A 23,794-nucleotide genomic window follows, 5' to 3' on the forward strand; every position below is an offset into this window, starting at 1 on the left:
TAGATTTAAATGAAAATAAAATACAACTATATAATCTTGATCTAGTTGAGATAATAGAACAGACATAAATGCAACATTTGTATTTGTTTTCCTTCTTTTTGCCTGGGGAGTTGGGGTATATTGCTCTATAGAGAGTGAAGAAGCAGTGAGTTGATGTGTGCAAAAGTTTTTGGGTTCTGTTTTGGTTTGGTTTTGGTTCTTTCGGTTGGTTGGTTTTGGTCTTTGGGTTTTTACATCACTTGTTTGTACAAGCAATTAGGGTAGAGAACAATGTAAAAATAGAAAGGGTAAAGGAAAGCCAGCAGGAGGAACAGTATTTATTCACCATTAGTAATAGTTGAGAGTACATCTATGACTTGAAAGCATGAGGGATTTAAAAGCCCCTCTAAATTTAACATATTAAAGTCTATAAAATATTCCTTAGCTGCTGAAGTGGCAACGTGCCTAGAAAGTATCTAAAATTAGCCATTCAACTTATGCTGCTATCCAGCTCTGAGATGCCAGTGGAATAGAACTGTGTCCATTCATGCCTTTCATGGAATCCAACTAAATATACTAGTAATACTTCTTGAGCACTTGAGTATCAAAGAATGCATAGCTCAGTTTCCACTACAAAACAATCACAGTTGTAGCAGCACCATTAAAAAGTTCATGTCAATCCAACAGAAAAGTATACAGACAACACAAAGGATAATCGGGATCAATTATCACATATGAGAAAAGAGAGAATACCTAATAATTACGAGCAATAGAACAGTCAATTTCTAAATTTAGGATAAAAGGACAGAAAATAGCCCTCACCCCCAAATTTTTTTCTAAGTGAATTGGTAAGTTTTACATTTTCTGCATCAAACACCACAGCTAAATAGAACAAAATTAATTTTTTTTTTTATCAAGACAAATAATGGCAAGATAGAAGATCTACTTTTGCTCTGACTGCAGAAATTAGTACTATAAAGAGGAGTGTATCTTTGAAAGCTATGAACATTGGGAAGCCTGTAACTTCCACCAATACATTTTTATTGAAAATCAGTTTCTTAAGATTGCATTGGAAAAAAAACAATGCTTTTATTAAAATCAAGAATCTAAACAAAGCCACCTCAACAGAAAAATAACTTCATCATTTGCTAGGGATAGATAAAGTAGCCAGGATGAGAGTTTGGCTGGAAACTTAAGTAACTGTTCTCACATCTACACTAAAAGGTAAGCAGGACTTGCCCAAGCAAGGAAGCACTGAGAACATGAGGTAAGAGCTTCATTTTGTCAAATAACAGTGTCTAGTGATTTAGGTGGAACTTAAATTTCGTCAGTGGAGAACAAGAAAGATATCACAAAATTGAATGCTCAATACATAGTTCAAGGTTGTCTACACAAGGTCAAATAGTGAAAAGCAGAAGGTAGGGGTAGTAAACGGAGGGAAATTACCATGCCTAATTGCACCAGTTATATTAAATATTTATTTGAAACTCAACATCAGATTTATTTTTTTTCTTCCTGAAGAAAGCAATAACATAGGCTTTGCTTTCACTGGTGAAACACACACATGGAAAAAAAGGTATCTCTGGAATTCTGGGATGCCTTCAGCTGGCTGCATTTTGACTTAGTCCTTGTACAAATGCATTGCTACACAACTTCTGTTTCATGACCACTTCATTTCTAAACTGCTTGAGGGATAAGTGGAGGGACACTGTTTTTTACAGGACCAATAGATTTCACAATTTCCAAAATGTGCATTAGGAGAAGAACTATCTGTCTGCTTGTAATAGCTGAAGGCAATCCAGTGGAGTTGTATCTGTGGAATTGTTCTGCTGCCTAAAGTTGCTACTGTAAAGATTCATTTGAATCCCTGTCAGATATTCATTGCTTCTTATTCCTCTGTACAGCCTTGCAGACACACAGGGATCTTAATAACCAGATCAGGAACTGATACACGGATGTGATGACTGCTTATAGCAGCAAATGAAGCCAATAAGATCTCTTCATTAATTACTCTGAGATTTCTCAGACTGAGCAGCCAGGATAAATGGCTATTTGCAAGTTTAGTCTTTGATCCTCCAGCTGTAAGGAAAGAACATAGCTCCCTGACTCCTCTGCCCTATCCGTCTCTTCTGCTCATCTCTAGACTTTGCCCTTGTTTTTTCCTCATTCTTCCTCAATCCACTCTTCAGTTCTCAAGTCTCCAATTTTGACCAATCTACACTTTATAGACTGAATCTGCATTCTACCAGATGCCTCATACACATTTTGAACAATGGTTCCTCCCTTCTAACTTTCTACCATACATGCAATTAACTGGGATGTTAAATGCAGCTGGAAATCTGCTTCTTAATCTCTTGTCACTGGACTCAAAGGACACCTCCTTATCCTGACAACATGGAAAGAAGGATGGAGTAACACTGAGGAGACTTCCCTCCAAGCTCCAGTATTCTGCAACATCATCACCATATTAGGTAGAAGGCAAAAAGCACTATAGGAAAATAGGGAATTATCTCCATAACTCCGTGCAAGGTATGTTTAATTCCTCTGATAAGAGCAATGTGTTTTGGTGCAAATTTATAAAAACAGCAACATAGTTGCTTAGCTGAAATTCCCTTCAAAACCTCAGTATGTGCATTTTGAACAGGAAATACTAGAAGGTGCAGCTTATCAAAACAAGGAACAACTGAAATCCTAGTTTTATACAAAGCAGCAGGCAACTTTAACAAGAGCACTTTGGTCTCTGTCCACAGTTTCTCAGAACACACTCGTTGAAGCACCTTGGATACTTCTGTTTCAGTGTTTGATGCCAATTGCCCATGGCCATTTTTATTGGCACCATATTGCAGGATTTGTTCTCAGCTGTATTCTACATCTAAGGTATCACAAAATCACTAATACCTTTGACTCACAAGCAGTAAGCACTAAAAATTAATATTCCTGGAGAAGTTTTATCAAACTTGCCTGCAAACACTCTAAATTAATGAACTTTTAATAATAAGGCCCTTTCTCTCAGTATATCCTCAATTTCTTCTTCCTCCTAACCTATCCAAAACCACTTTGACATACAATAAGGAAGGATGGAGACAAAAAGAATGTTGTCGAATTATTAGTGTCCAGCAAGGAGAGCTGGAAGGGCTGTAGAGAAATAGACTTGTCACTCGTGCCCCATTTTTGATAGATATTCTACATATCCTTAAGTTTCAAATGATAGTTTTTATTATTGTGTCGTTGGGCAAGCTACTACAGTGCTTATCAACCTTTTATGACAAACTGAATTGCCCTGACTTTTCAAAAAACAGCTTGTGAACAGCAGGCTGAACACAGAACTTCATTTTGTAAGACATAACCAAATTTTACATTAACAATATGTTTCCTAAGATGAGCAGTTCCATGCCTATTTCAAATTAGCCATACCCAAGTGTCAGGCTTTCAAAAACACATTTAAATTGTAAATGCAAAATTTGGAAACAGTTTTCAAATAACTTAGTAGTATGCCAAAAGTGCACTAAGGTAGAGAATTTACTATTAAGTAGTCTTCATTGGCTCACATATCAGTAAAAGTTGATATGTAAAGTATAAGCTTTTTCTGCTCTCATTCCGCTTTTTTGTGGTTTCTGTTCAAGTTCTTTTTCTTGTGTTATTCCTGTATGTTCTGTATTAATAAAACAGAAGACATAATGAAAAACTTGAGAGAATTTAAGTGACAATTGGCAGCCCCATATAAGGCTTTCAGACTTTACAACCCTTTCTTATGGCAGAAAAACATCCATATCCTTACTGACATAGCTTCTCTTTAATGCGATTAAACTAAAATCTGATATTGATTTCATCAACATGCCAGTGTAATGAGTTTGGCAATGCTGAATATTACTGTGTTACTCCTCTCATGGAGATGGTCTCTCTGGAGGGTATTCAGCAAGCAGAAAAAGAGGGAGAATATCTTGTAGAAGGGGTATTTTAAAAGTCCTGTTGGAGTTTGAGCTTTCAGAGACATATTCTGGGAATCATACAATCCACACTACTGATGTAAAAGATATGGATGTACTGTAAAAAACAAAATTATACCAAACATGATTGTTTGGACATATGCTGGAAACTTGCCTTACAGAAACAGAAGCTTATCTGCTCCAGAACTATGAAACGAGTGTAGTTTTCGGCAAAGGATAACAGGACTAATCTAATAAATGTTTTCTTGATATGTCTTATTGTGGAGAACCAGCACAAAGAAGCTGCAAATATTCTAGTAATGTAAATACAAAAAAAAAATAAAAAAATTGTACAACCTTTGACTTCATCTCATTTTTTTGCTCTTGTACCTATTTCTTATCTCAGTATTTTTTACACCATTTCCTTCAACACTGGACATACAATAGACTGAGTACAAACAAGCTCAAATTTAATCTGAGATCAAATTGTTTGGAATGATCAGATCACAAGTCTGATACTTTAATCCAATAAAATGTCATTCTTCAGAATATAATTGAGTAGGCCCATTACTAATATTAATTGTGCCAACTGTTCCAGCCATAATTTATTTCTAGAGTGACATTTTCTTCAAATCTTCTTCTATTGGTGGATCCAAACAAATTTATTGACCAAGTCTAATGTTTATCACATTTCAGGTCTCTAAGTCTCACAATCAAAAGATCAAAAGATACCAAGTACAAAAGTATTGAAAATATTATCCTCAGTATTTCCCTGGGTTCTTAAACCTTTTTTCTGACTCGAACACTCTTACATATGGACAACACCAGGAACATCAACTATTGATGCCAAACTGTAGGAAATTAGGCCTGGTACAATGTAACAGTTATGACAATAAGCAGAATCTGCCCATTCTACTTCTGGACAACCTATTATATTCCAAAAAATCCTGATTTCCAAGATTTCAGAATCAGAGAAACATAGAATATGCTGAGTTGGAAGCGACCCACAAAGATCAAGTCTCCCAATTCCTGGCCCAGAGCAGGACACCTCAATAGTCAAAATATGTGCCTGAGAGCATTGTTCAAACACTTTTTGAACTCTTGGTGATGTGACCACTTCCCTGGGGAGTCTATTCCAGCACCCAACCACACACTGGGTGAAAAGCTTTTTCCTGATATTAAACTTAAACCTCCCTTGGCTCAGCTTCTTGTTTTGAGCCCTATCACTGCTCACAAGAGTGAAAAGATCAGCACCCACCCCTCCAGCTTCCCATCATGAGAAGTGCCTAAATGCTGTGATTGGGCATGGCAATCAGTACCCCAATTTTCAGAAGTGCTCCCAGCTATTTTCAGAATGATTCCAGCTATTACCGGGCTGGGCACACATTAGCACAGTGACTAGCAACCATCAGGTAGCAATCCTAGCAACCCAACAAAGTCACAAACATTTTTTGTGGTAGCTCAGTCGATTATTGGAAAAAATGAATGGTACAGGGAAGAATCCCTCAATGACTTAGTTAAGCTATAGGCTGAAAGCTGACATGGGAAAAACAAACTAAACAAACATCAAAACAACAAAACAAATAAAATCAACCTTTTAAAAAGTGGCAAGCAATAAACCCACATTGTTAATTCTTAATTATGTTCTGACAAAATCTGTTTCAATTTCTATTCTTCTGAGATAATACAAATGAACTCCTTCAGGATTCTGAATGTAAGAAAAATACCATCTTTTCAACTTTTTATAAGAAAATCTCTGTGTTTTGCAGTTTTGTTTTGGATTTTTTTTTGGCAGTGGTGTTGTTTTTTAAAGGCATTTTTTTGGATTCATGCCTTCCAGAGATAGCAAAGAACTCAAATAATGCAAAGACTTCATTGAAAACCTTCTGGTACAACAAACTCTTGCACATTTTCCCATTGTTTTGTTCTAATTGAATGCTTCCTTCCAGCTAATTTCATTTTCATTCTGTCTTTCATTCTATTTTCATTCTATTTGGTATTATAACCAAAACTAGGTTTCCTAGCAAAGAATGGTAGGATCATTTTAATCTCTTCACCTTGAAACCCACAACATATTTTTACTAGGATGTTTTGCTTTATCACAAACCCACAAATTATAAGCTTTGCACAAGTTCTAGAAATCTATCTGATAGTATCATGCTTAACATTGACAAAACTCTCTTCAGGAGTAGAGCAATCTGCATATTTTTGAAAGGTTCCCCTTGACCTGGTCACTTATAGCAATATATAATCATTTTGAGACAAAGTGGTGGTGGGGGGGAAGACACAACAAAAAATGCCTACAAAATGTTATAACAGCAAATTAATTCTGACTTTTAGAATTTGTGACAAATATTTTCAGAATCTTACATTTTCAAAAATCTGCATGCTTTTATTGCAATTTTTAACTTTATTTCAGTTAAACTTTTTTCTTAATTCAGTTGACAAAAGTTCATCCAGGTATGAATTGTTAAGCTTTACACAATCCACAATGATGAACAACAGTGTGTGAAAAAGCTTATTAGCTTCTGAACTACTAAGCAAACACATTGCAGAATGAGATTAATTTTGAGCTACAGCATATGCTGACAGAAGTTTAGCAAAATCTTCTATTCCCACTGGTGAAATGCCCATCTCTTTAAGGAACATCACTTTAAAATTCTGTTAAAAATAGCCATGCTATTGTCTTGTTTTAAAAAAATAAGTACAAACATTATAATTGGCATTTTCATAGGTAATGATAGAACACTGATCCTTTTTAATTCTGCTCTGCAATAATTGTTGACTGAATTTTTTTTAAAAAAGTTAGCTTTCTAATTTACATTTAATTAAAAGGATTTTTTAATTATTGTTTTCAAGTTAGAAGCTTCCTAGTAGCATTTGGAGGTATTACTGTAAGCAAACCAATGTGAAAAAATTTCACATATAATTTAACTGATAAATCTTGAGTTGACAACGAACCACAATGCAGTCTAAACTATTTTCTAATATGTATCAAAATGTATGTTCTATATGTATGATGGTGTATAAATTTTACTTGAAACTTGCAGTGTTTTTTATACAGGACTGTTGATCAAACTCTTTGCATTAAAAAAACCTCTGTCCTGTCCTCATAATATGACAAACATACCTTTGCCTTTTGGCTCATATTTTGCTCCAGAATCCATACTAGCCATGTATTTTTCAACTTCATTTTAATATCTATATTCTTATTTTAATATACACATTCACAGCAAAAGCAAACACATTCACCAGTTCAGATAATAGAGGTTTTTTTTCTGAAATACTTGAGTAGAATCATAGAATATACTGAGTCAAAGAGACCCACAAAGATCATCAACTCCTGGCCCTGCACAGGACAGCCCCAAGAATCTGACCATGTGCCTGACTTATCTAAAGGTTTCTTGCATTCTGGCAGCCTTGATGCTATGACGACTATGGGGAGCCTGTAATTTGATGGGGGAAAAAAAGAATACTAGAATACTAATATAACTCTATTCCCTGGATTTATGAAGAAATACTAATAAAAAACACAGAAAAATTTAGATGGGAACAAAAAGTCATTATTATTTCTACAGATGGAAACTCTAGAATCTATCAGTGCAACCTGTGACAATGTTTAACCAAATTGATTCTGAAAAACACCTTATACCTAATTAGAATGTTCTGTGTTCCAGCTTCCATCTGTCATCTATCATTCCAGCCCAATGCACCTCTGAGAACACTCTTGTCCCATCTTCTGTACATGCTGCCTTTACCTGGTTGCAATCAGAAGCTGGCCCCACCTGACCCTTCTCTTGTTGTAGCTAAATCCCCTTGTTTCCTCAGCCTGTTTTCACACCCCAGGTGTTCTCTAGCTACCTGCCTTCCTGGCAGTCCTGCAAAGAACCAGCTCCAGCATGCTGATGTCTTCCTTGTAGTGGGATGCCCAAAACTGGATAGGGCACTCAAGGTGTATCCCCAAGAGCTTCAAATAGAAGGGATGAATCACTTGCCCTGATCTGTTGGCCACACCTTTGCTACTGCAGCCCAAGTTGCAGGTGGCCTTTGCTGCAAGGGCACACTGCTGACTCAGAGAAGTATCACAGTAATTCAGAGAATCATTTAGGTTGGAAAAGACCTCCAAGGTTCTGAAGGTCTTTTTCTGCAAAGCTGTTTTCTATCCCTGTCTGTGTTGTAAGAAGGGGATACTCCATCCCAGATGCATTTGCAAATCATTTATGAATTTCAACTTGATGTAGTTCCATTCAGCCCATTTCTCTACTCCGTGCAGGTCTAGGCTCCAGCAGCCTCACCTCTTATAAGGCTACTGGATTTGTCAATCCTTAAAATTAAATATCTACAAAGACTACTATATATCCTTTCACAATAAGTCACCTAAATTACATCCAACACCAATAGCTGTACAGGAGAATTGTAATTGCAATTTTATTTACTTGACCAATACAGCAGCAGCAGCTGCCTAACTATGTCACAATGCATCCCAGCTATTTCTTCAATTTTCTTGAAATTAAGGATTTTATAGGTTTATCAATTAGATTTCCTGTACTTTCATTTTCAGTGAATTTGCAAAAATTCTATCTACTTAGGGAAAACATAAGTTTCCTGGTAATAAAGTGTGAATAATATAGGAATTTCTAAGGGAGAGAGCTTTATTGAAAAAAAGTATATACAAAGCAGGTATGTTTTCCACATTATTCAGTTTCTTCGGCTGTATTTTTGCTACTTGTAGGATACAGAAACTTCAGTATTGGTTCAGGCACTCAGGCACAAATGCCAGTCTATTCAAGAGACTTTAATAAATGGCACATCACTTCTACCAATTGCAGTAGCAAGTGGAAATTCAGTTGAGAAAAAGTCTATTGCCTGACCAATTTGCAAATGCTGTGTTCAAAGAAGAAAAGTATGCTAGGCTTGAGCTATCCTCCTCAATTTGAACACTAAGGCTTTTTAAAAAAAAAAAATCCCAAAGCAAAAAAAAAAAAAAAAAAAACCAAACCCAAAGTAACTGCTCAAAACAGTGATAAAGACTATGAAACAGAAACTTAAAAGTTTTAAGGATTTGCTAACAGTGCATTTCTTTAATATGTGCTTAAAATTATCAGAGACTGAAGAACTCTAAAGATATGCTGGCATCTAATCGTCCCCCCACCCATACCAAAGGGAGTGACAGACTGATAGGTCTGGCCCAGAAGGAATAAGCACTTCAGCTGGAGGAAGGGAGCAGCATAGAACATGACTTGTCTCCTTATGGAATGTATCATGAAATTTTAATACTAAGCAGGCTAAGTAATGAACTGCTCAGTCTGCCAACAGGGAAACTGGGGAAGGGAAGAGTTTACAAGTTTTGTCCTAACTCTAAGCATTTTATTTGGTTTTATCAGAAGAGGCTGATTCTGCCTTTGGTTCACAGCCAAGTACCTGTTCCTAAAAAGAATGTGCTCAAGTCCTTTTCAGCAAAATTGCTATTGAATACAAACCCAGTCCCCTAAAAATATTACTACAGATCAAGTATATGTCAAAGAATAGAATGCTAAAGAAACTTTCTCAAATCTGGATAACCACTGGAAAGTCAGCACAGCAATCAGAAAGATCCTTGACTTCATTTTGTATTTGTGTTAGTTCTAAGCCCCTCTAATAAGGATTTAGAATTTTTTGGACAGAAGATTACTCATTTAATACATATAGGATAAAAACAACCCAAAAAAACCCAATATTAGATTATTATTTATTTCCTCTTTACATCACTTGCCAAGTCTAAGGACAGTTCTCTAACTTGTAAGCTTTCAATGTTATCATCTGCAAAACAGTATTTCAGGTATTTCCTATGTTTTTAGTTGAAATGCTAGAAACTGCATACGTAAAACATTTCAAGGGCAAATTAAAGATGTCAAAAATTTGCATAAAATTTATTCTGTTATCCTAAGCCATTATTCTTCTGTTATTCACAGACAGATTAGCAGTCCAGTTATTCAACTTGAATAATTGGAGTCTCAGAACCCATTCTGAGTCATCTGACCTTGATATCACTGATAACTCAAAAGTATAAATTATCAATAAGAACAAAGTTCACCAAGGAAACATCTCCTGCCCAACAAGAAATTTCCCAACCTTCATATCACTGACTGGAATAATCCTAAAATGATAGCATTATTTAAACATACCTCAGTATTACTCAAACGTATGTCAGATAACTTTCTTAAAATGCAGTCATAACATATGTAAAATTTAAATTGCTAGAGAAGCACACATGAAATGCCAATATAGGCCATGCTTAAATAATTTTAAGTAACATAGTTTCTTTATCAAGTCTAGATATCTAGTGACAAACATATAAAATATTAGTTTATCTCTAGGAGTTATTTCTCATCTGATGTATTAAGAATGCTTTCATTTAAGTCAATTTCACATACAGCTTCTGCTGAATGAGTGGAAGATTTTTCTGACTTCTGCCATTTTAATTGAACTTGCATTCCATATTTTTGTTACATTTTTGGCATTCTACTGAATAATTATTTCTTACTTATGGAAAAATCATTCACTTGATTGAAGGGTAGTTTGAATTGTTTAAACTGAGGAAGTGATCAATGGTTTTTGTATTTTTGATCAATGCTTTTTGTATTATCACACAAAACTTTGCACTAAGCTTGGCATGTTATACTTAATATTATCTTTTCATACTTCCACTGATAAAAAAACCCACATGCCTATACAACTTATTTTGCTCAATTCTTGAAACTCAAGAACCATTATATTACATTTATTAGGGTCACTGAGAAAACAAAGAAACACACTTATCAAGAAGCTAAAAAATGTAAAGTCATACTGCCACTAAATTCACCAAGAGATCAGTTTCCTTTTGTTACAATTTCTTAAATAAATTTGTCATCCTCCAAACAACATACCAGAACAATTTCTTAAAGTAAACCAATGTTTACACAAAGAGAGGGACTTATATCTCCTCATGAAGGTATAAGATACACCTGACATTTTGAAGACAGCTCAGCAGCTTTACATAATTCATTCTAAACCTTTTAATACCCTGAATGATAAAATTATGGTTAAACAGGTTCACAAAACTTATCAACACATCTCTGCAATTAGAAACCTAAAAATCTTCAGCTGAAAATTACAGCTGTATTGGTGGTAGAAAAAAGTTATAATAATAATATTATTATTATATTATAATTCTTAATTATAATTATGTTATAATTATAATAATATAATATATTATTACATTACAATAATATTATATTAATTTAATATATTTATTTGATAATCCATTCAAACACCAGCAAATCTATGAATTCTAAATGTGACTACTATTTTGTTACTGAACAAAGAAGATACAAAATTGCAATAAATTTTCTTTTTAAAAAGCAGGTCATATTGCAAATTTTCAAACTCTACTGAAATCTCATGCTCCCTAGTATATATTATTTTTACAAAAAAATAAATCAAACTTAGTTTTGGTGATAATTCATAACAGCAACAAAATTTACTAACTCTAAAAATATCAGCAATTTGTACATTACCTAATGCTGCTCATGCTTCCAGTTTCTGATCCAAGCTTACATCGCTCCAGCTGGGTTGCCACAATCTGACGTTCAGCCTCAAGTTCTCGAGTTAGTCTCTCAAATTGCAGTTCCTGAAAAAAAGTAAGTTAAACCATTTGCTTTGACTTGTCTTGAGATTAAGAACGAACTTCAGCACATAAAAATGAAATTTGTGCAATAATTCATTTTTTCCTTTTTTAACACATTCAAAGTCCACATTTTTGTGGTGACACCTACTTGTTCCTTCATTTATTCTAATAATGTATGTTATAGAATAAGACTGTTTATCAGGAAAGGAAATTCTAAATATATTAAATAATTTAGCCTACAGAGTTCATGCAGATCTCTCAGTAACATAGGCATCTTAGCAAACTGACCTAAATGTGATCACAAATAAGGACAATTTGTGCTACTTAAAAAAAAAGATACTAAGTTCTGTGTATAATCTAAGTTTCTCCACTTAAAAAGATAACCATCACAGCATACACCAGTGAAATAAACTAAACGGAAGGTGTGTTGATATGCCTTAGCACAGCCTAATTTCTGCAGTTAATGACATGCAGAAGGGAAATTCAAGTAATTTTGGACAAAAGCTGTGCTTAAATTCCTACCACTAATTTAATTTATTTTCTTTTATTCTATCAAGGAAACCAAACCAGTCCTACCAGGTGAGATTTATCCACAGAGCTTATAAAGGTACTTACAAATTGAGGGTTTTTTTTAGTACACAAAATATTTATTTTGTAGTTAAAAATTAAAAAAAAAAAAAAACAGAAAAACAATATAATTAATATCTCCACCATTTCTCAAAGGGCTACATTCCTCACATATTGTAGCACTAGTTTTACCAAATAAATAAATTAAATACCTTTAGGGAATTATGATTATTGTAAATTTGTCTAGTGTTGCTGCCCTTTCATTTTGATCAGTATCATTGCATCATTTTCACAGGTAAACAAAAACATCTTTCTTGCCCCTTTTATTTAGGTTGTTGAAGGCTCAAGGAGAAACATCCTGAGAATACATTTCTTAAATTATTCCCTTATCCACACAAATGAACCCATTATCTCTTTCTCCCTCTTTTTTCCCCCAAAATGACCTCCCTGTAATGCAGGGGTATGGGAGGGAGTCCCTTGAATAACTCCCCAGCAAGGTCCTGCTAGGCAGAACAGCACTGGAAATCACTGGAGTCATGACTTATGCCCAGTAAGTGACACTGAAGGACTTAGTATTTGAGAGAAATTAAGAAATGGTAGGAGTAGGATTTGTAAGTGTTCATTCAAAGTCCTACCTAAAACTTCTGACAAAGTAATCAAGGGTAAATAAAGGCATTACATTTTTCAGATCTCTGAAATGAGGCCAATGATAACTGAAATGTAAGATGGAAATGGTTAGTCACTGTTCTGCTTAATCCAGCTGGATCACTCCTCTTTGTTTCTCTTGCTATTGTCATGGAGTAACTTCTGCCTTGCAATAGGAGTAAAGGGGGTCATATACATAGGTTATATTCAGCATGAAATAGCCAGTGAATAGGTAAATGGACACTAACTATGTGACAAAGCCTGCTTAACTGGTAATTTATTATTCCAAACAAATCTATACAGAGTACAAGAATACCATTGAAAGTCAGATTGGTGTAAGACCTAAACGTCACTGCTCATTAAGTGTCAACACCGCTGTGTAGTAATCAATAGTTAATAATATTCTCTGCACATTTTTGTAGTGTGCAGAAACATCTTTTTCACCGTTGCCTGAAGATACGATTAACAAAAATCCCCTGACAGTAATCATCTATTTCATATATGCCTCCTTCACAGACAGCATTTCTGTCACCTAGAAGAATCAATTGCCTGAAAAGCTGAAGAGACAGTTTATCGGCTTTCCAAGAGTTATTATTCAAATCTGGGTCTTGTTTGCATCCTTAATGCAGAAAGGACTGTAATGGAAATATTACTAAATTGTTGAAAAATTAAAAATGAAATTGGTACAGTATTTGCCATGCCAGCATGCTTAAATCAAAGTGTGTAAGCCTGGAGAAATGTTGATAGTATAAAATACCCAAGAAAATCTAATTGAGCATTATGTTTACTTTCAAAATACAAGTAGAACTTTTAACAGTTCTTCTGTCCCACTGCATTTTTTAAGCCACTTGATTCTAATGCAACAATGCAAATTTACATGCTTAGCATAGATTTGCAGTCTGTTCAGCTCTCACCATCCCTGGTGAGGCAGGTCAGAAGTGCCCTTTGCCATGTCTCAGCACAGGTACTTGTCTTACCTGCCTAGTGAGAAGGTGCAGCTGTCCCCACAATGCTGCTAAGAGAATGTTAAGCACCAAAAGCTCAGAAACAAATGCTCCTCACTCTCTATGTTGTCCACCTGCCTTTTCCTAGACAAAAAAGTGCCGTTCCTTGTGTTCTTCAAGTCAAGTAGGAGTGCAAACAATGGTTCTCTAGTTTCTCCCTTTTGTCCATGCTATCCCAAGCAAGCTAAATAATTAAATGCCCCAAACCTATTTTACTGAACTACTTCAAAAGTAAATATTATTTTGCCTTTTTTTTCTTCAGCTGTCTGGATTGTATATTTTGTCATATCTTTTCTATGCTTTACATTCCTTTGGTTAATCACTCTGGTTGACAGCTTTTCCAGAAACTTCTGCATTTCCTCAACTAATACCCTTTTACTATTACTTTGTCCCCAGAAGGTTTTTTTGCTCATTATTCTAGTCTCCAAAATATACTTTTCTACTCTTCACTCCATCATTTATATTTCTTTCCTACTTACTGCTTTCTATTTTCTTTTGCCTTCCATCTTTCTTTCATTTCCTAGAGCATTTCATGACTCATCTCTTTCAGTCCTATTACACAAAGTGCTACTCCAGCAAATGCCCTAAACTGATTGGTTTAAGGAGTTTCTTTCATTCTCTCTCCCCCTGGTTTCTTACTGAGGAAACTCTTCTGTTCTTAAGATGTACAAATTGATGTTTTCTGATTTAACTGCCCACATAATTTAAGTTGTGCCCTGCAGAGATAATTAGAAAAGGGCAGTTGTATCTTCATTACTTCTCAAGCAGGAAGCAGAGATGTACTTAATAACTTAAGAAAGAAATCATCTTGGGTTTCTAATACACCTAGAAAACGGCTAGAAAAGATGAACAGGAACTTCACCACTAGCTTTTTAATTGCTACTATTTATTTCTTAATTAACTTCTGTCAGGCGCCACCAGAAGTCAGAAATGAAAGAAAGGAAAGAAAGGTGGGGAGGTGGGATATGTGCAGAGCCAAACAATTATAACTTCAAGAACTGTCCTCTACATTGAATTTAATAAGCAGTTTTGTTTGGCATTCCCTCATGCCCATGAAAAAGGTGCAGGCCCACCAGGTTGCCTTTGGATTGAAAAAACAAAAGAAAAATTCAAGTAATATTTGTAAATCTGTTTTCCCTCCATACCAAGAAATCCTGGCAGAAAACAAATTAATAAGCTTCCTTCTGTTTGTTTGGGAAGCAGTGAGAATGACTAATATTTGAATAAATCCATATGTTTAGATTTCAAGCAGCTGTCATATTGCAGGAAGACAGAAACCAGATATAGCATTTGCTTACATTTTATAAAAATGATCACTGAACCTGACTCCATCATTTGTATTATTTGTTGCATTTACAATCATTCTCACCAGTTCACGCCACATTGTGTTATCTTCACAACTTTCTATTATTTATCTGAATCAAGCTAATCAGAACATGAAAATTAAAAACAAATTCCTACTCACTGATTATGCAAACCTGTTGTCAAGACAATTGCAGAATGAAGAACAGCAGACACTACAATGCAACATCAAAATTAATTTACATAATAATATGTTAAGAGTAGCCTCAAGGACTGTGCTGCAAAGGGCAATAATGCCAAAGCAAGTGCCCAAGCAAAGGCACTACAAAGTGCAGTGACCAGCATGGCAGTCCTTAGCACTTGGCACCAAGAGGGGATGTAGGAATGGGAAGCCACCAGAGAACAGAGATAATTATATGAGTAATCCAGAGAAATCACTCAAGAGAGCAACTTGGAAAGGGAAGAACTTCATGACAACCTTATCAAATTATTTTGAAGTGATACAAAATATCTGCTAGGGATTGAAGTAATTTATGTTTAAAAAATTGTATTTGTCCACAACCATGGCGGCGTTTATTTTGTAAAAATAATTCATTATTCCATAGATGGGAATTCAATGTACTTTCATTATCAGCATGAGTTTTGTATTTTATCTATCCTCCACAGCCACAAAGCTTCAAGCACAATATATGACTTGAGTCAGGTCATAACATTTCACAGTAGTCTGAACAAGAAAGATGGAAATCTTCACAACCATTGGACAAGTTAGGAACTCCTGAGCTCAGGGCACACCAAACCAGAGGGTATTTTTTTTTTTTTTATGCTTTACATCTTATTGGCCATCTACTGTATTGAGCCATTTGAATGTTGGGAAGGATAAAATAGGGCAAAAGAAGTTTGGCTGGTATTTGGAGTTGATCTCATTTTACTTTGTCCTTTACAATCTTAAAGTAATCCTTTGATCCTTTCATAAAGACATGACTATCGATGCTAAGCAAAAGACATAGCAAAATCAGTAGTGACAGTAAAAAGCAGCTAAAAAAAACCCCTAAAAAAATCTAAATTTAGGCACAAGAGGCTTGCAAAATTATTAGGCTCCTAAGAATCTTTACATCATGACATTTTAAAAGGAGAAGTGTCTAGGTTTTGATTGCAAATATGCTGTACAAAACCTAATTGAGGCACTTGGATCTTCAAATAAAGACAAATAAGGGCACTGATAATCCAGGTTGGGAATACCTGGTGATATGAATACAGGAAACCTGATTACAGCTACACAAACAAATAAATTGTCCCTGGGATTGAAGTCTTTCAGAGGAATATGTTAGAAACCACAGAACTTCAAGAAGTACACAGGTTGTAGAAGTGTACAGCATCGGCACTACCTTTTTGTAACCTGTTAAACAACAAAAAAACTCACCTCAATTAACATCACAAGTATGTGTATATTCATTGGCACATCCTATAATATCATGCACAATTCCACATACTCCACAACTGTACACTCCACTGAACGCCACTACTCAGAGCAATGTCAGCAACAAACTATTTTTAATCTACTGCACCAAACACATGAGTAGCAAAAACTGGAGCATGTACTTCCTAAAGAAAACTGCAAAACCTAGGAAAGCCTAACTTGGCATAAATACAGGGACAGATATCATCAGACATAAACCAGACCTGACAACCCATCCTGTAAAGAGAAGGAAAACAGAGTGTCTTCATGCTTTCAAAAGAGGAAAAAAGCACCACTAGCAATGCCCTTAAACATCTGACACTAAATATTGTTCAAAAGCTTCAAAACTGGGTTTTAGAATGTACAATAAATACCTTTCACATTCTCTACACTCTCCATTGTTGGACTGCATTTTTTCATTTGTTCTGTTCTTATAATTTTTCACTGGATTGTTTCATGCTTCCATTACACTGAATAACATGGGGGTGAGAGAAAAAGCTCACAGAAAGGTAATTAGATAAGCAGAGAGGTGGCACATTCAAAAACTCAGTGGTGGGTATATACGTTCTTGCAGCATCTTAATGGAGAGATGACTACACCTATAAGCACGTCCAAGTTTCCGGGTGACCAACCTGAAGGAAGAAATTCATACACTGGAGGGCAGGACTACCTTTCAGAGGAACTTCAACAAGCTGGAAGAATAGTCCAGCAAGAGTATAATGAAGCTCATAAAAGAAAAACAAACAGTCCTGCACAGAGGATGGAATGCCATGTAGCAGCATAGCATCTCCCCGGGAAGGACCTGGGGGTGTGGTAGACACAAAGTTATGACTTAGCACATTCCTGTGGTGACAATGGCCAAGCACTCATTTCACTGCACTAACAAGAGAGCCACTAGCAGAACAAGGAAACAATTGAACTAACTATTCCCTTTTATTTGCTACTCCTTAAGCTGCATCTCGAGTACAGTGTTGGCTTTAGGCCACCAGGACAAGACATGACGAGATTCTGAAGCAAGATCACCAGAGTGCCACAAAAATGGTCAGAAGATTAAAGCACACAAGCAGAAGGTCGAGGAATTTGGTTTTAGCATGGAGAAGAGCCCATCTAGGGAGGATATATTTTATAGAATCTCTAAGGCTGGAAAATATCTCCAAGATTAAAAGTCCAATCTTTGACCAAATACTGCCATTGCAATTAGACCATAGAACTAAGTGACACATCCAGTTGTTTCTTGAACACTTCCAGGGATGACTCTGTTCCAATGCTTAACAACCCTGCCAGTGAAAAAATTCTTTCTAATGCCCAACCAAAACCTGCCCTGGCACAGTTTGTGTCTCTTTGCCCTTGTCCTCTCCTCATATAACTGATCCTCCAGAGTCTCCACAATTCTGCTGCCCTCCTCTGGATATGCTACAGCCCCTCAATGTCATTCTTGCAGGGAGTGGCCCAGAACTGATCACAGGATTTGAGGTGTGCTCTCACCAGCAGTGAATACAGGGGGACAATCACTGCCCAGGTCCTGCTGGGCACACTATTGCTGATTCAGGTCAGGATGCCATTGGCCTTCTTGGCCACCTGGGCACCTGGCTCATGTTCAGCTGCTGTCAACCAACACTCCCAGGCCCTTTTCTGCTGGGCAGCTTTCCAGATGCTCTGTCCCTGGCCTGTAGCTTGATTGTTGCAGACTTTCACTTTAAGGCAGTTACAGTGAACACATTTCCAGGCTCTTGACAGATATATGCAGCAAGCAGACAAAAGCAATAGTGACAAGCTGCAATGAAGTAAACTCTAATTGAACAAAAGGTAAAAGAATAAACACCAACAAAAAAGTAATTTAAAAAAGAATCCAAAATGAAATGATACATCAAGGCTAGAGAAACACTAGAACAGGTTGTACGCGTAGAATCTCCATTATTGGAGATTTCAAAAGTCATCTTCACATCTGATCTAACACTGAAGTTAGACTTGCTTGGAGCAGACCTCCAGAGTCTCTTCTAACCTATTTTCTCCATGATCCTAGAACTGATGAGCTCTGAATATTTTTTCAAGTCTTCATACCAAGGTTATTGATTAGATCAGAGGCTCCCAAGCTCTCTGATCATGATGAATACATAAAGCCATATTTCACTTGATGTAAATCAGCCTGAATTTCTCTAGCTTATTCTTTCACCTGATTTGACTGTTTTAGTAATCCCATGCTTCTTTACAAGAGATTAGCATGGCATCTAGGCTATTATGCATATGGATTATTTATGTGATAACTAACTAGTTTCACTGATTACAGTGTTTAAAAATAAACCATTCCTTCATTTTCATGTAAGATTACTTCAAAGAAGTCCCTTTTATGCCTTTAAAAACTTTTATAGAAATAAGGCCCTGTTTTATTTTCTATGTTTAGGATCATGATACAAATACGGTGACAATTGCACTTCATGGCATTGTTTTAGCTCTCTAGGCATACTGCCCTGTTCCTCTGTGAATTGCAGGCAGGCCTTGCTTTCTGAAGGCACACTGCCCAACTGCTTGGACTTCCGTTCCTAGGGAAATTGCATTATTTCTTTTCCAATATAATTACCAAAGTTTTTTCAATTTCAAATGGTCCTTTTTTATCCCATTTTTTTTTCTCTCTGTGTTCAGCTTCAGTTTTTAAGCTAACTCTTTTCTTCTTCTCACTAGTTTTTACATCCCTTGCCAACACTCCCAATGGTTCATCATCCACCATGATTGTTGTGCTATTCTACTTCCTCTCATGCAAACTACTTCTGTCCATAAAGCAATAAACAGTTAAGTAAAAACTTTAGTGTGTTAGGACAGGATTAGGACTACTATGAGCTTTCTAATGTAAGTGCTGTGCTTCTCCACCCTCTGCAGCAGCAATTTAAGGAGAATGTAAGATTAAATTGACTTTCTCCCTTACTAACTTTGACCTGCTTTAGGGCTGTTATTATTCACAAAGTTCAGTGTGAGAGCAAAACAAATCATCAAAGTGATAGGCCTTCTCCAAGGAGAGCAAAAGAAGTAGAGCTGGAGTTTAGTAACAGACCACCCAGACTCTTCAGTCTTACATTGGCCCGAGCTTGTTATTCTCATTTATTTCTCAGCTGTCCAGGCATATATCTAAGTGGAAAAGGGTAATTCCATTTCCAGTAGCAGCTCTTGAAGCCTGACTTTACATTCTCAGCAAATTTAATAAACCAGACAAAACTGTGGACTGATGGTTTTCTACCTTGATTTTCCAGTACATATCTGCAGAAAAATTTTATTGAAGATGGAAGATGCTTGATTATACATATATTTGTATAGTTTAAAGATGTGAAAAGCAAAGGAAGCTGAACAACATGGTCACAAACTGTGAAACTTCTAAAAATATTCTAGTCTTGGAAGCACTAAGAAAGCCTTTTCCAGTTCTGACAACATCCTCAGGTTCTAGTTTCCCTTTCTTATCTGGTGAGATTTGTGCTCTGTTGGGCAATGTGCCAAGATGCCAGCAATAACGGCAGAGCTGTCAGAGCACACACCAACATAGGTGCACACCACTGACACACACAACTTCTTGACCAGTCTGTCTACATGCTTAGGGATCCGAAGTCTTCTCCGGCATTTTATTCATGGAGTTCTCCAGTTCCCCATCTATATGCCTCTGGACTAGTTCTCCCACCCAAAGCTGTGAGAACACACACCATCCTAGGCACTGGGAACAGATGGAGAGCCAGCATGATAAATCATTAGATTTACACTTGTCCAAAATGGCCTACATGAGCAGCCAACTATTCCCTTTTTCTTCTTCTATTTGAATTGAGGAAATTATTCGGGTGAATAGTTTTTTCTTTTGATTTGCCTCATTTTATAAGAAAGACTTATTCTCAACACAGACATAGACTGTAAGTACATCATATCCAAGAACACACTCCAGAATTTGCAATAATCCGTGAATTTCTGAATTAGGATTCTAGATCTGATTATTGCCATGAGTAGCTATTAAAAAGCTGGTCATTTGCAAGTTACTAAGAGATTCAAAAGTTATATAACAAAGCAAGATGGGCTTTTTTTTTTTAAGACAACCTAGCACATGCAAATGAATACCCATAGGATTTTTTTTTCTTGTCTTGAGACTAACAACTTAAAAGCTTGATTTTCTGCACATTTGAGACATGCAGTTTGTTACATTGAATGTGTATGAACTTTCCAATAAACAAATGATCACATAAAAATTGTAAATTCAGCTCAAATACAGAGATGTTCATAAACAAAAATTCTAGTATTCTAGCTGACAGTACACTGATTAGTCAAATAATTAATTTATTTCTGCTACTAAGTACTATTAAGTGCTAAAGAAAAAAATTCCCAGCATGGGCTATAAAAAATTTGAACTCAAGGACTGCAAACCCTTGAGTTCTGCACATTTTCCCTCACAGATGATTCTATAGCAGTAGCAGTTAACTTTAATAGCTTTTGAATATTTCCTCTTTTATTATATCTTTTATTACAAAGAAGAGAACTAGTAAAATAATTAGGCAATTCTTTCCTTTTCTGGCTACCTTACAGAAATACCACAGTTTCAGGAATTCCCAACAGATTCATATTGTTCCTTATGAAAGAAAAAAGCAATTAGTAATGAAAATGTTAGTTTTAAGAAGTACCATTCTGATCTTAATCTAATTTCTAGTATGAATAGCTCATCTTTTGAACAAAGTAAAAAGGTTCTCATAATAAAATTATAGTCTAAAAGTCACCTGTTTGAAAACAAATAGGTAAGGAACATGTACTTCAGGGTAACACTTGTAGTATGGGCAACGATAGGAAAGAGCTTAGAATCAGTAAAACAAACAATCTCAATTAATAAAAATTCCTTTTATGGGTTGACATATGGGTTGATGCAGTATTGAGCTGGCAGAGATGCAGTTTAAAAGATGGGTACAAAATGCAATAGTTCTGGAAGTCTTTAATTACCCCAATACTTGGTACAAAAAGAAGAAATAAAGTAACATGACGATGTGGAACATAAGCTGAATTTTGGATAGTATCATACACAGATGCTTGAGTCCACAGGAAAAAATTAAATTCTTGACTTTGTCAAGCAAGGTAGTTTCACATCTGGCAGTTGAGAATCCACACTTAATGATCATTCTGTCCTTGAATCCAACATCCCCACAGAAAGCAGAGCATCTGCCAGTTAGGAGCCACATAAAAAGAGAAAATTGTAAGAAAAAATATAAAAAAATTTGCTTAAAGCTAAAAGGAAAGTATTGATAGACAGTAGGGAAACTAATTATTGGAAGTGTATAATGGCACTGTATCAAGAAAAGGTCAAGACACAGAAAGTTAGTGAGGGCAAAGAAAGTTGTTACTAAAAAAACCCTCTATTTCCAAAAGCTGAAATCATCTTCAAGTGAAGAAAATACAATAGCGTAAATGTTGACAGGTTTAACATAAGAAGACAAGACAACACAATATGATTTTAAAGGTCAAACAACCAAAAGCAACCAACAAATATTTCTCCAAATGCATCAGGAGCAAAAATCTGCCTGGAGAGTCTGTAAAACCACTGGTAAGGTTATAAAAAGGTTCACTGAAGAGAAACCAAAGGAATCCCTCATGGAAATGTTTATTATTTCATGGGAAATTCTCATGCTAAAAAATCACTGGGGGAGTCTTATCAGAGGACCTACCTGAAATTGAAGTGAATAAGTCATGAAACGAACTGACAAAACAACCTGTAGCAAATTGAAGATCAGATGGTACTTGCTCAATAGTTCTAAGAAACTAAGAAATACACAGTTTAAAAGTATAAGACATTGAATGCAATGCCAGTTTCAGGGAGATCTAGAAGACTATAGACCAGCAAGCCAGATAGTCTTACTGGGCAAATTATCAGATATGTAACATTGAACAGAATTCGTGGCCTCTAACATACACATTAACAAGTCATTTAGAAGGTTTCTGCATGGATAAGTTCTTTCTTAAATAGGAAGTCATACCAGGAAAGAATTGGTAAATTCTCCCAGCTGAAGGTATTCACCAGTGAAGTTCTGGTGCCATGTTCCACACTGCTTAATACATATAGAATGACTTGAAACAAGAAATGAACAACAGGTCAAAGTTAGGCAACAATAAAAAGTTACAGAATACAGTAGGGCTGAAGGGCAACAACACTTGACCATTCTGTATTATCAGTGGTTTGCCATTTTCTTTGTTGTTTCTTCTTGACACAGAGGCTTGGGGCCTGATATTACCCAAGAAGAGAGGCCAAGTGCCTCAGCCTTTTCTGTGCCATTTTTGATGAACTTGCTGGCCCTTATCAGCAGCAGAGCTCTACCTTTCTTGTACTTCTACTTGCCAACATACTTGCAGAAACTCTTATGTTATTATCTCTTGCTATTTTGAGTTCCAGCTGAGCTTTTGCCTTCCTAATTGCACCTCTGTCTACTGAAGCAGTACCTCTATATTCGTCTTTGGAAGCTCGTCCCTTTTTGCTCTGCTCCAGTGTTCCTTTTCTCATTTCAGCTCTTTTGGTAGCTTGGTGCCTTTCCAGCTGATTTCTTTTTATGTCTGCTCCTTTTCCTGCTTAGGGGGCTAGACTGGTCTTTTGTACTTTAAGAAGCAGCTGCACTGGGAAATTGGGAAGTCCCTCAACATTTCTGAGCTTCTTTGCCACCCGAGACAGGTTCCCATTGGATCCTTCTTAGAAGTTCCCTGACTGAATTGAAATCTGCTTTTCTGAAGTTTAGGTCTTTATTTGATCACTTGTCCTCCTCAAGTCTTTGGCCTCTAGGATCTTACAGTCTCTGCAGCTGCTGTTGACATTTTTGTCTTCCAACAGGTCTTTATTGGTAAACATTCAGTCCAGGAAAGCACAGTTCCTAGTTGCTCCATCCACAGCCACATGAAGAAGCCGTTCCCAATACATCCTGGAAATGTTCCAGATTGTTATGCACCACTGTGCTGTTTTCCTGGAATGGTTGAATTCCCTCTTGAGAACCAGAGGCTGAGTCCTCTTGAAAGTGAAGGTTTGATCTACCTCTTCTTCCTCACCTAGGTCCACAGCAAGACACCATGAGATTTCTCTCAATAGCTCTGATTTTTACTCAGAAACACTCTACTGACTTAAAAACAGATGAAAGAAGATGACTATGTAACAGGCATGCTTTTTATATTTACTAATACATAACTTCACTGGGTCATGGAAACCTGAAAACAGGTCGCTTTTGAGTATTAAAAGACAGTATCACATATTATGGCCCTGTTCTTACTCTTTAGCCAGCATATA

General features: G+C 36.1%; 1 protein-coding gene across 7 annotated transcripts in view; it reads right to left on the reverse strand.

The window, feature by feature from the left end:
• Nucleotides 1-23,794, reverse strand: part of CTNND2 (catenin delta 2) — a 641,711-nt gene that overhangs the window by 386,445 nt on the left and 231,472 nt on the right. For all 7 annotated transcript variants that reach the window (XM_031503970.2, XM_031503967.2, XM_031503965.2 and 4 more), the window contains one exon: nt 11,441-11,553. In XM_031503970.2, the coding sequence (XP_031359830.2) occupies nt 11,441-11,553 (113 nt within the window). The remainder of the gene's footprint in view (nt 1-11,440; nt 11,554-23,794) is intronic.

This window comes from Lonchura striata, chromosome 1, assembly GCF_046129695.1.
Source record: "Lonchura striata isolate bLonStr1 chromosome 1, bLonStr1.mat, whole genome shotgun sequence".
NCBI lineage: Eukaryota > Metazoa > Chordata > Aves > Passeriformes > Estrildidae > Lonchura > Lonchura striata.